General features: G+C 48.3%; 2 protein-coding genes across 2 annotated transcripts; both read right to left on the bottom strand.

Moving 5' to 3' along the window:
- Window positions 1-276: 276 nt before the first annotated feature.
- F5891DRAFT_954592 (uncharacterized protein) lies at window positions 277-1,411 on the bottom strand (the record flags this gene model as incomplete). Its single annotated transcript, XM_041375265.1, has 5 exons — window positions 277-472; window positions 530-737; window positions 789-1,006; window positions 1,059-1,267; window positions 1,322-1,411. 5 exons carry the CDS (start codon window positions 1,409-1,411, stop codon window positions 277-279), a joined length of 921 nt encoding a protein of 306 aa, XP_041224636.1.
- Window positions 1,412-4,287: 2,876 nt separating this feature from the next.
- Window positions 4,288-12,924, bottom strand: F5891DRAFT_1111345 (armadillo-type protein). The gene is made up of 14 exons (XM_041363722.1): window positions 12,746-12,924; window positions 12,613-12,693; window positions 12,360-12,559; window positions 11,925-12,303; window positions 11,588-11,876; window positions 10,831-11,533; window positions 10,494-10,783; window positions 10,158-10,444; window positions 6,698-10,104; window positions 5,025-6,636; window positions 4,812-4,971; window positions 4,622-4,764; window positions 4,481-4,572; window positions 4,288-4,425 (listed from the first exon to the last, which is right to left on the bottom strand). Exons 1-14 carry the CDS (start codon window positions 12,806-12,808, stop codon window positions 4,383-4,385), a joined length of 7,749 nt encoding a protein of 2,582 aa, XP_041224635.1. The 5' UTR covers window positions 12,809-12,924; the 3' UTR covers window positions 4,288-4,382.
- Between the last annotated feature and the right edge of the window lie 44 nt (window positions 12,925-12,968).

The following is a 12,968-nucleotide window of genomic DNA, read 5'->3' as shown; positions in this document are numbered from 1 at the left end:
AGGGCAGTACGACTGTGATTTGAATTGGATCAACAGGAGATGCGGCGCTATACTAGTTTATGATACCGCAGTACTTGCAAGCAGCAACGTTCATTGATGCAACATTCAACTTGAATTTGAAACCTTCATTTGACGATCCGATCGATCTCTGGCTGCGGTTGCAGTTTGCACAGCCACATCCTGAGAAACGTACATACTAGTGTTCAAATTCGTCTGTCTACAAAATCCGTGATACCTGTCCTTGCTACAATACACAAAGAAGATCAGGTGGTAAAATTATTCACCACTGCGTGGAAGATTTACACATGATGCGTCGCCACACTCTCGCGACATTCGGCTCATAATCCTGCGGGAATAACACCAAGTGAGGATTTCCGAAACCAAGGAGAAATCGAAAATTACCTCTTCCCATATAGGATCATCATAACCATCCTCATCAACGGGCTCCCAACCTGGACATCCATCTATCCAGCTATGTTGCGAATCAGTAAGCGTGATCAACCTGTCAAATGCTACAGAGGCAACACACAATTTATCGCCTGGTTCAGGGTCTGGTACAGGCATACCACGCATATAACGTCGGATCAACGGTAGTTTTTGTTTTCCTGAGAAGAGTGGTGAAGCGAAGCTATCCTTGTCGGTGCCCTGGCGCAGGAAGTCCGAATCCGAGCTGCACCACCACTCAAGGTCGAAGCCAACCTTCGACGGAAGAAGTGCTATAGAAACAATCTCTTCGACTTGATTATGGACATGAGAACTATTCACGGACTGGAACAGAAATAACATACGTTTACTTGACAGATAGATGGACCATGCGCGGCACTTGTAGACTGATGGAACGATGAACAGACCATTGAATTCTGGTATTCTGTATAGCACGTCGAGGACTTTATTACGTGGAATATGTTGCAGACGGGGCTTGTGCATGATGAGAACAGCACTTCGCTTGCCTGAGAGAAACTTGAAATTCATCTTGAATGAAGCTCTTTTAAAGTTCTCTTTCTTGCTAGCAGACAGTCAGAACGATAACACGACAAAACCCTCTCAGTTGCACTCACGCATTTGGCCCTGGATCAAAGAGATGCTTCCTAGCACCCGTGGAGGTGACAATCATATCCTGCTCTACTGGATCCAACTCTGGCGGATAGTCTGACATCTTGAAATTTCCATGGACAGCATCGAGTAGGACTTGGAATTCTGGATCATAGATGTTGCCGAGGACAGTGAATCGTGATGTATCAAGGTCGAAACGGCCGTACGATCCGACCTGCGCCATTCAGTCAGCGTACGCCTTCTATCATATCAACGCGATATCGCTGACCTTGATTGGGTTCTCTGGATCCCAGTTAGCGAAGAGGCCTAAGGTACTCTGCCGGATGAGGTCGACATATTTTCGTTCTGCTCTCACCATCTTAGTATGTTGTCAAGTGATCACGATAGTGGTCAGAGGGCAAGGCATGGGTCATGTCCATAGATGGCTGTACGCCAACGCCGTAAATATTGGTGTACAATTGTGGTTCTGTGGAGTCTGGACCACTCCTCACTCCCACGTGGCACGTGCAGTCGGGCCCGTGCCACACTCACTTCTCGACCATCATGTACTGCCAAGTGAGACTATTACTGTATGCTCATATCTGAGACTGCCTTGTAGCTTGCTACAGCCGACCTACGACTTACTCAATTCAGACAGTCATTTTTACTGCTAGAGTGCGAGGGGTCCACCGCCAGGCCCAGATCCTAAGTATACGCATGCGCCTCACGATCATATCCATTGTTAGCGGTGGCAACCTCCTTTCGCAGATGTGCAACACCTGATGACGACAAGCTTGCAAATGAACAAGAACTACCGGTTACGCTGGGTAAACACTGCTTCTGATTTGGCCGGTTTCCACTTCCTGAAATGATACAAATTCTCTTATGACACTGTCCAGGGCCCAGGCCAATCTCAATGTCATTAATATTCCGTGGAAAAACAGAGATTCGTCTATTTCGGTAAGTGCCGCTCGTACTTGTGCTATTACATGTAGACCCACCAGTCTGAATCATATTCTCCACCAGCCTGAGTATGCTCAGTGCTCGGGCCTGGGCCGATGCCATACCCAGCAAGATGCATGCCTCGAATCTCAACAGGAACTACTACCAGAACATTCGTGTTTCTACCAAATGCACTCAAGACACCTCGAGGAAGTCATCTCCAAAAATTCCGAGCCTCCATATGAGTTGAAAATTCTCATGACATGGTTAATCGACCAATGGTTACAGCTGTACATTAACTATTGGTAATGCAAAAATCAGTCGCACCCATCATCAACAATTTACCGCTAACCGACATAGTGTCTCGTGCGCACACATGCTCAAATTAGAAATGTATAGAAGTTCACAGGCGCATGATGATTATAGACGATAATCATGTAAAGCTTTTCCGTCCACATCGCGCTTACCCGAGTTGAGATCTTGACGAACGTTTTTGAAAAGTCAAAAGTAGACTCGGACAAGGGTGAAATAGGTGTGTTTTTATTACTAGGTGCAGATATGTATAAATATACGATCTACAGGTTCATATCCGTTACGGCGATTCAGCAACAGTCACTGACACTGCACCATGGACTGATCTATACCGCAATATTATTGTCGTCTTTAAGTGTCATTTCCAAATCAAATGAAAATCACCCTCACTCTATCGATGTTTTCCTGACGGCCCATTGATGAACTCAAGATATTACTAGTAACTCGCGTGTCAGTGCCAACAGCTATACTGCACTGATGTGAAAGCAGAAACACGACTCACCGCGCATAAAAACCAAAACTGTCATACAGGTGAGTCATGTCATCAAATCCAAAAATCACCAATACTTACGCACTGCTTCCACTCACAGCCAGCGCAAGCCCCGTCACCGAAGCACCATGTGACACATTTATCTGTGGCAGAGCCCTCAACGGGCGTGGCAGAGCTTGATGCCGCCAATACAGCGACGATAGCGAGGACAATCGCAGAGGAGAAACGCATGATGTGCGAGGATGTGATATAGGTTGAAATAAATCTGAAGCGTCAGTAGGAGGATGGCTTGCTTTTATGTGCTGAGTGCCGTTTTTTTATGGTTTTAGCAAGAACCTATCCACCAATAGCCTTGCATTCGACTATATACTATCTGGAATGCCAGCAGACTATCTTCTGACGATTTTGGATGGGTCCAGCGATCGAAAACCTCTCCGCCGATGGATATGAACCGTACCCCCGTATATCATGTATTCATGATTGTCTCAATCGCAGAATATCCACTTCTCCTACTCCATCTGAACATTCAATCCCATCTGCGTGGCACGTCAGCAGTCATAATTCCCGCGCATCACATCGTATCGTATCATGTTTAATGTTGGAATAAAACCATGTATTACTAAAGCTCACTGTATCCCACACGTCCTCAGTGCTCACTATGTGCAATCTTGCAAGCAACGTCAAGAATATTACTATATATGGACAAGCTGCTAGTTGGACGCACTACATACCCTCCCTACTGTTCCGGACTCAATGACTGATCTACTCCCGACCTTCCCTGGCACCCCAGTCCCCGAATTAACCCTAAACGAAATGAACCTCTGCACAAGCACGGGGGAGCTACTAGTGATGGAAGATCCTTGACGGGCGAAATAGTAAGCGCTTCACTAACGATGTGCATAGGTCACCGACGTTTTGTTTTAAGAAGCTCGGAACCAGCGAGGCGGGCCATTCCTATGCAGTGCCTCCTTCAATAACTTGTATCTTTCCTTGGCGACACTAGGGGGCGCACTGGTCGGCATGCGTTTAAAAGGAATCAAGGATCGATCGCGGCGAAATCAATGCATCCTACTACCATATGACATATGCTCATATCAGAGACCGACTTTTATGCACAATCTGGGTATGAACATTTGGAACCCTGTAGTTTGCTACAGCTGACCTACTTACCGACACCAAGGACTTACTATTCAGACAACTATGTTTACTGCTACAGTGCGAGGGGGTCCATTGCCAGATCCTAAGTATACTGCACATGCGCCTCGCGATCATCCATTGTTAGCGGCAGCAACCTCCCTTCGCGGATGTGCAACACCAGGCAACACCTGATGACGACAACGCTGGTAGAATTAAATTAATTAAATATTAATATATCTACACTGCTTCTGATTTGGTCGGTTCCTGAAATGACACAAATTCTCTTATGACCTATGTCTGAACAACATCCAAGCCGATCTTATTCCACATCACCGACATCAATCAAGTGAACTGCGGCTTCTGGTTGCCAAGAACAGGTAGAAAGAAAGAACAAGCAATGTAATTGAGTGTTATAAGCAAACAATGTAAGAAATGTAAAATAAATTATTGACGATTCGGATGAGTGATACTATTCTCCCTCTTTTTGTCTCTTCAGCCTCCCTCTGCTGTCGCTGTAAATTGGCGTCCGACTTAGTCTGTGAATAAACAGCTCTTTGTATCACTTACGCAAAGGCACGATTCTTTCTCTTCCGGCTTTCCTTCTTGCCTACATTTCGAGCCAATTTCCGTTTGGCAGCAGCTTCTGGGTTGGTGGTCGCCTGCTCGAAGTGATGAGTACTGGTGCAAGATGAATAGAACCCAACCCACCTTCGTGGCCCGCGCTACTCGTCTTTCTTGCTGGATGCTAGATGCTCCCTGCCTGATGCGGTTGTACGTATTGGCAAAAACCGTCGTGCCAACTTTGTTTTGAAGCAAGTCAAGAAGTTCGGTGGCCGTAACTTTCAGCTCCTCTGCAATGCTATGAATATATGACCAACTTGAGAAGTATAATGCATACCCATTCCGGCATCCCGGATTGTATCGTCCTCCGTTATCCGATAAACAGGTGTAAGTATGTGCGTCAAGAACCGCTCAAGTTGAGTGGCCTCCATGTGAGACGCCATGGCAGCAAAGAAGCGCAGAATGGACAAGGGAGCCAACGACCAGGTTGTTTGATTCTGAAACAGGAAAGTCAGAGAAAGTTAGATTTGATGGCATTAACCGAACTCACAGGGGCATTACCGCGGTTCCGCCGTGCGATGTGGGCTGAGCGAGCTTGATACGACAGCTTGGAGAAGAGCCAAGGTAGGGGATCCTGAGAGCTTTTTTCTCGGCTCATTTGCGTAGGTTTTAATTGTTCAGCGGAGTCATCGCTTTCACCACCATCCGAGTCCGTCTCGGCTGTGTGGTTGGTATTACTCCCGGAGGGCGAAGAAGAGGGGACAGTGCAGAATAGTTTTCCTACGAAGAAAAGGTTCTTCACAATCTGTAGACCAAGAGGTGCGTCGAGATTGGAGCTCTTCAACTGTGTGCATAGCTTCTCTGCAATATCTTTCATCAACTGGAGGGTAAGGTGCGAATTCTCGAGAGTGGGGGTAGGGCCGTAAAATGCGAAGAACACGCCCAACAGCCGACAAGCTGCTGAGCGTACCCAAGCGTGTGGAAAGAGGAGGTATGGGACGAGTTTGTCCTGGGTGGTTTTTATCGCATCAAGCGTATGGTCAGGCAAGGTCTGCAAGAGCTTCGAGACAGCAAGTATTGCCTGGTACGGCGGTTGCCATTCCACGTCAACATCCATGTCTTTTCCATCGCCATCGCCATCGCCATCCAACAGGGTCAGCGACTGAATGCTGTCGTCCAAGATCTCTTGAACATCGGCGAACAGGGCAGCGGCATGCGGAGAAGCCTCTCGCTGTAAAGCGTCGATGATGAGCCCGTATACCTGCACCGCAACCGCCCTAAGTTTTGCTTGCCCTTGTTGACTGGCCCACGCGTGCAGATGACCAACAAGTACTTTTCTCTCGTCCTCTCCCAACCTCTTGATCAAGCTTTGAAGGACTGATGCGGAAGCTTCTCTGCAAGACTTATCCTCGTCGTTGGCAAGACAGAGTACAAGGGCAACGAAGATCATCTCCGCGTGTTTTGCCAGCAATGCAGAGTCGAACTTGTTCACAAGCGCACCTAAGAGTTCGAGAACACTGGAACGTCCTGACGCATGTTCATACGAAAGATTTCGGGCAAAGAAACCGAGGGTGGTCTGCAGTCTTCCAGAGCCTTGAGGATATTCGAGGAGAAACTGAAGAAGAAGGGATCGAGCGGACTCGCGAGTCTGTGTCGCTTGTGACGTGACCAAGATAGCGGATACGTCAGCCATAACGTCGTAAAGCTCAGGTACAATCAATCGTCGTGCCACAATAGCTCTCAGTAACGCAAAAACGGTGCTCTGCCTGTCGAAGTCCTCGAGGTAGGGTGAAACCAATTCAATCAAGAAGAGTAGATCTTTCTCTTTGACCTGAGCGCCCTCGCACTCTCGTAGTATACTCGCCAGAGCCTTGAGACCGGCCTGAGCAATTTCGGACTCTCCACTACCAGTAGAACGGACGATGGCCAGTATTTGACGGGCAATGACTGGTGCAGACGATGAAACTGACTTGAGTGGACATTGAAGAATGTTAGCTGATGCCTTGAAAGCAGCAATAAGGACCGGTTCCGAGGATGAATACAGAGCATTTCCGATGAGCTTTACAAGCGGGTCTAAACGATTGATGATCTGCTTGTCCTGAAAGTCAAATCGAGAGCGTCGGAATGCAGTATTGAAGAGCTCCAAACCGAAGACGACAAAACTGCGGAATCCAATGAGTGAAAAAGATACGGCGAATGCATGATGCATGATACGAGGCTCACCGGAAAGAATTATTTGTATAATGATCAGTGTTCACGACGATTTGGCGTTGTCGCTGGACGATAGCATCAGCTTTTTTGATAGTCTTGCTAGCTTTGGGTTTGGGAGCTTCCTGCAAGAATTTGGCATTTTGACTGATCAGGGTGTGGCACAGAATCAACAATTCAGCAGGTGTGAGCCTTGCATTGCTATTGAGTCCACTGGCAACACGTCTGAGAACTTCGTCAACTTGCTGCAGGATCTTCAAGGAACCCGTTTCTGCGATGATAGAGCGCAGCGGTAGGAGAAGCGCACTAATGCGTTTGGGAGAAACGTAACGAGCAGCCAACCCGAAGCAATCGAATCCCTTGGAAGAGCTACTGCGTACTTCACGCATTTTCGTCCGGAAGTCTTCATGTTGGACATCCTTTCCTGATTCTCCGAAAACCACTTCAGCGGAGACATGGGCAATATCAGCGACACATTCATCCAGATCTTGAATGGCAGGATCATTGCTGCCCTGCGCAGACGTGACATGGGTAAGCACTGCATGGACTACAAATGCTAGAACATGTAGTTGCGGTCCACGCAGGAGTGCTGCACGGAGCTCCCGAAACAGAATGGGTAGATAAGGGGAACCAAGTGCGACAGCTATCCTGCAAATCGTATCTCGCACGAGGTCGCGGGTATCTTGTGACTTGCTGCGCAATATCTGACTGAGGACCGTTAGGAGCCTGCCTACTTGTAGATCTCTAGAGGCAGAGGGTAAATGCAAGGCGACCTTAGCGATACCCATCGATATCGGAATGCGAAGGGAGTCCTCTGTCTCGTCGCGATTAGACAGGTAAGCCAAAAGCGAAGGTAGAAGACGGGTATGAACAGCGTCAGCAATTTTTTTGGTGTCCTGTTTATCAGCTGGTGGAATGGGCAGCGATTCCTCTACCGACTCCTCGTGGTCGCTATTCGCAATGTCATCTGCAGACGCGTCAACTTGCTGCACAGCTTCTTCGATGGAAAAGTGGAAGTTTTCAAGAATCGCAACCAAAGCACGAACGTAAACCCGGACGCCTTCGCTCTTGTCTTTTGACGCCCGGATGTACTTGTACACGAGGGCCGAGTATGCACTCCACCCAAGCTGTTTCGCAATGCGCCCAGTCGAATTGATCGCTTCCGAGACAAGGAGATGATCGAGCGATGCTGTTGGGACAATGTAATGCTCGACGAGCGGAAGGAAGACCTCAACTAATGTTCTGTTGCGCATGGCCCCCTCGTCACAGTACTCCGCAAGGCGTCTCAAAGCTCTTGTGCGACGATGAATCTGTATGTGATGAATATTGCTGAAGAAACTAGCTTCCTCGTCACCACCAGCAAGGAGCGGACGCATCTCCTGCAGGGAGGGGATTCTGTCACATTTTGACACTGCGTACGAGATAACACCAAGCGACTCTGCACGGACAAGCTCGTGCTTGGATTTCAAGGCGTTCTTCAATGCCGGAAGAGTAGTTCGCATGAGAAGTGCTTCGAATTCTGAATTTGATGGGTCGCATGTAAGGTCGATGAAGCGTCTGATTGTGAAAGCGGCGTTATTGCGAATGGCCAGCTCGTCGGCATCCTGCACAAAATAAAGAGCATTCGAAAGGACAGGAAGCCATTCGCGAGATGATAACGTAGCGTACTTCTGCTCATTGAGCAGCGTGAACGCAGTCAACCGACGATTAAAGTCAGGTTCGTCAATCCGCTTCGACGAGCAAGCATTAAGTGATTCAAGCAGGCTTGCAAGCTCTTGAATACTTGGATTAATCGCTGAGAGCTTATTGAATGCCGAAGTAAGGGCGAGTCGAGAGGCGGTAAAGCGAAGTGACATAAAGAGCTGCGAAAGAAGTTCATATGCCTTCGAGAATTCGACGGAGGAGGAATCTGACAGCTCAGTTAGGAGAGGGAATATATGGCCGAGGGTGCTAAGAAGTTTGACTTTGATTTTCTCAGAGATGATTCTGCTGGATTTGCGTAGCAAAGGGGAGAGAAGGCCGAGAAGAGTCAAAGCCTGCGTAGAATCTTCAGCGTAGCGAGCGACCTCAGAAAGTATGCTGATTTGACGTTGTGTGATTGGACTTGAAAGTGCTGTATCAGCCTTTGTGCGTTCGACCAAAGTTGTGAGGTTCTTGAGCAACTGCGATATATGTGGCTGAACAAGCAGATCCAAAAATTTACTGTCATCCGCGGAATACGACAGCAGGCGCTCTACGATGTCGAAGACTCTGTTGATCACTGCTGGTTTGACGTTAACCGCCACGAGGCAGTCGAGAACCTTCGGCAATACACGGGAGTCGTGTTGTACGAGGTGGACCGAATATTCTGGCTGACTGGTCCAAACATAGAACAATTCCAGGAGCGCGGAAGGGGCTTGTGTATTTTCTTGATCCAATAACTCCAGACGTGGAGCCACAATAGCGGGAAATGATGCAGAGAGATAGGACGTGAAGTCAAATTCGACGGGGCAGCGGAAAAATTCTGCAAGTCGCTTGAGGCCTTGCTGCCTTAAATAACGCAAAACTCTGGAATTGGATACTTCTCCGGATTCGCTCTCCTCCTCGTTTGCTTCATCTTCCACCTGCCCATCCGCATCGACTGCCGTCACATTCGACAAATGATTCTGAGCATTAGCAACTATATCAAGTGTGGTCCCGAGTAAAGCCGGCCAATATGTGGTTAATCTCGACCCAAGGTTCTTCAGCACGTCACCCAACAAAGTCAGGTAACCAGACTGCTGCTTTAACGGGATGTCTGAGGAAATAGGGTGCAGTGAGAAGAGGTTGTCCTGGTGAGCATGGCTGTCCGCTTGCATGGGTTTCAACATCAGATCCACTAGAAGATAGAGCTCCTCGTCTGTGCATCCTGCGAGTGCTGTCAGCACGGCAGCTCGACGATCACTGCCTCTAGAGCGACCCTTCTTTTCCAACATAAGGCCATATAACAGACGGACGATGATATCCACTACTTGAGACCGGTCTTTGATCTCTATCGATGACATATGCAAAGACGTCAACTCGTCTCTCCATTTTGTTTCGTCGAGGAGTAAGCCTAACTTCGCCTGGTGATGCTGGAGGTGGGGCGACTTGTACGCGAGCAGACAGGATAAGGATACCTTTTGCAGTTCCCGATCGGGATGGGATAGGAGGGAGAGGTACAGTTCTCGTAGTGTATTTGTGGAGTGCAGAGCCTTGGGATTGCTAAACTTGCTGAACAGCGTCAACCACGCCTGAAGCTTATATTTCGGCAATCGTGATAGAGCATCCGGACTTGCGATTGAAATGAAGTATGTCACCAACTCGCGGTTATGTTTTTCCGCCAAAGATGTACATTGTCCGAGAGTGAGGAGGATCTGAGCTTCGAACGTGACGGGATCAAACCGATCAGACGATTTTTGTTCCTATGTCACATCGTTAATAGGACGCTAGTTGAAGTGCTAACTAGAAGACCTACCGAAACGATGATTTTGCGGTGGTGAAATGTATCTAGCCAGCTTACAGCAGCACCCCGAACCCGATGTGCGGTGGGGTCCCTCCAAGATCGCTCTTCTTCCCAGGGATCCATGACATTCTGATCATCCTTGGTAGCAGTCAGCCAGTCAGGAATTTGATTGGCTCCCTGCGGTTGTTGTAGCTCCGAGAATATGATATTCCAGACGACATCGCCAAAATTCTGGGCTAAGGAAGAGAGAGCTTGTGACGCTGGGGACCATATCGGTCGTAAGTTGACCTTCAGTTGAGCTAATATGACATCAGCGAAGTGCCTGCATAAATGGGACGGTATACGTACAAACAAGCCACCGAATACAGATATCAGCGGAAAGTGAACCATCATCTCTCACGACCTGGTATAATCTGCCTATTCGAAGAACGCGCTCGCGCACGCCATGCATGTCAAGGGACACTTCGTCACCCTGCAGACAGCGCTTCAACGCTTCGTGTTCTGCGGGAGAAGATTTGACCATCTTCGATGTCAATAATGCCAAGACATTTGAACGCAATGTTCGAGAAGGGGAAAGTAGCCGTGATTGCAGACGGGAATATACTTGGGCGATTGGAAGAGACTGAGATGAAGAAGGGCTATTTTGTGTCAGCAAGAACAAACCAGAATGAGGTCACGGAATTACCATGCTTCGAGAAGTGCGACTAGACCTATCAATACTTTATCAGACCACGACCAATGCTCCACGATCTCTGCCGTCCAGGCCGATAAATCCACTTGCGTTTCCCAGGAAGCTGATTTGCATCGAGACAGAGCTTGCATGCATGTTCCGATCACCCAGGCCGCATTGGCATGTGATGCTTGCCAATTCGCCTCGGGTGTCGGCGTGTTTAGTGCGCGTTCAATGATGGGCACCAATAAGGGCGCCAGTGAGTCGACGAATATGGAGAGACTCATGATATCGTACAAGTGATCCACCGACTCATCACTAATTTCCCAGCTAGATAAGTGGGTTTGTATCCACCTATCGACGCTTCGCTTCCAGACGATATCGACCTCGCCCAACTTTCCGGAATGTTGCAGAGATGCGAGAAGACGCAACGTGAGGGTGTGCTCTGCCTGAAGGAGAGTAGGGGTTGCTTTGAGAAGGGCGGGTAGTCCGACAAGCTTCCAACCACCCCATCCTAGCTCCGCAAGGACACCGCAGAGCATTAAGCCGAAGGAAGGAACACCAAGAGCCCGAGCGACAAATGCACGTCCTGGCCCTGTGGACATTGACATGTCACCAGCAGTGAGAAGTGAAGACGTAAAATTCAAGATTTCGGAATGCAGAGGTACATCAAGCGGCAGCGAAGCCAGTCTTGAGGCAAGTCGTGTTAGATGGTTTGCTACAGGTACAAAGTTTAACGGCTACGCAAGACTGAGAAACAATGACGACATACTAGACAGTCGCGATCCTTGACGAACTGCACATATGACAGACGTAATTTGCATGACACGTTGAAGATCTTGGTGATTCGCGCCACCAGTCTGCGATACGGCACAGAAGCGATCAACGATGAGGCTCGCAACAACCGAAAAGTCTTCCGGGCCATTGCAGTGGTGAATCAAGGCGGTCAGCACACGCCGAAGGAGTGTATACGACAATTCAGGGCGATCACTTGTCAGGTGGCAGTCAATGAGAGAAGCTATCGATGATCCTGCACTTGTGTGTAAGGTTTGGGAAATAGACTGCAGGCGTATTAAAATCAGCACCTAAATTTGAGCAGCAATACGCACTTTGCATGCAAAGATCATCATCCAAGCGCTGGCATCCTCGACGCCTTCTAAATTCTTTGCCATCAAAATTACAGCTCTCTCCCTCGCAACGCTCTTCAGCCGCCGGAGTACGGAACCCCAAACCTCGGCTGCGGCGCGCTGGACATCAGAATTGCACGTTGGAAGCACCGCGCGAAAAGAAGACCACGTCTGGTCCAAAAGATCGAGATTGATTGACGGTACGAGAAGATACCTGAATAGTCCTGAGAGTGTCGCCAGGAGAGCTGTAAGGGAGGGTGCTGATATGGGTTGTGGCAGAAGTCGCAAGAGGACGTCTAGTAAATCTGCATATGATGGAGCAAGTGTGGTTCGTAGATCGTGAGCTAGCTTATTCAGGAGGCTAAATAATCATACGGTTAGAGAATATTGAATCAGGTGTTAAATTGAGAGGCGTACTCAAGCAGAGCTATCAAAGCTTCATTGTCTGATGCATCCAAGGCACTTTTCCATAAGTCAATGATATCCTTCCAGTTATGCAAGAGTATGGGCATAGATATTGAAAGCGAGTCAACCTTGTTCGCGAACTGAATAAACGCTGGAGAGAGATTGAGCTGCCGCCATTGCTGAAGAGCTAGATAAAAATGGGATTCGTTGTCCTAGACCTGCTTCAGCAATCCACGTGGATCGATGAGACCAACCTCAAACTTACCGAAATATCATGATCGAACTTGGTGAGGTCAAGAGCAGATGGCAGATGGACCTCCTTCAGGCTTTTCTTGTATGATTGATGCTAAATGATGCGCGGTTAATCAAGCGAATGAGCTCGACAATATTTGAAGCACCTTGAATCGGTTCGCGCGGGGAACTGCACTGGTTCCCTCGCCTGAGTCTGAGTCCGAATCCATGGCTTTCAAAATGTCGCAAAGGACTGTCAGAAAAAAATGTCGCGCTACCGTTTATGAGGACAGATGGCGGTCATGAAACACTGACTGCTCCGGTTGGCTTTCGGTCTAAAATTTGCGATCTCGAAAAGGTTGTTTGGATCAGAAGCCTTTGCCAAACAGT

Source organism: Suillus fuscotomentosus, assembly GCF_016647785.1.
Source record: "Suillus fuscotomentosus strain FC203 chromosome Unknown F5891scaffold_35, whole genome shotgun sequence".
NCBI classification, from domain to species: domain Eukaryota; kingdom Fungi; phylum Basidiomycota; class Agaricomycetes; order Boletales; family Suillaceae; genus Suillus; species Suillus fuscotomentosus.
The sequence above is the reverse complement of the archived record's forward strand: the minus strand, read 5'-3'. Positions and strand labels throughout refer to the sequence as shown.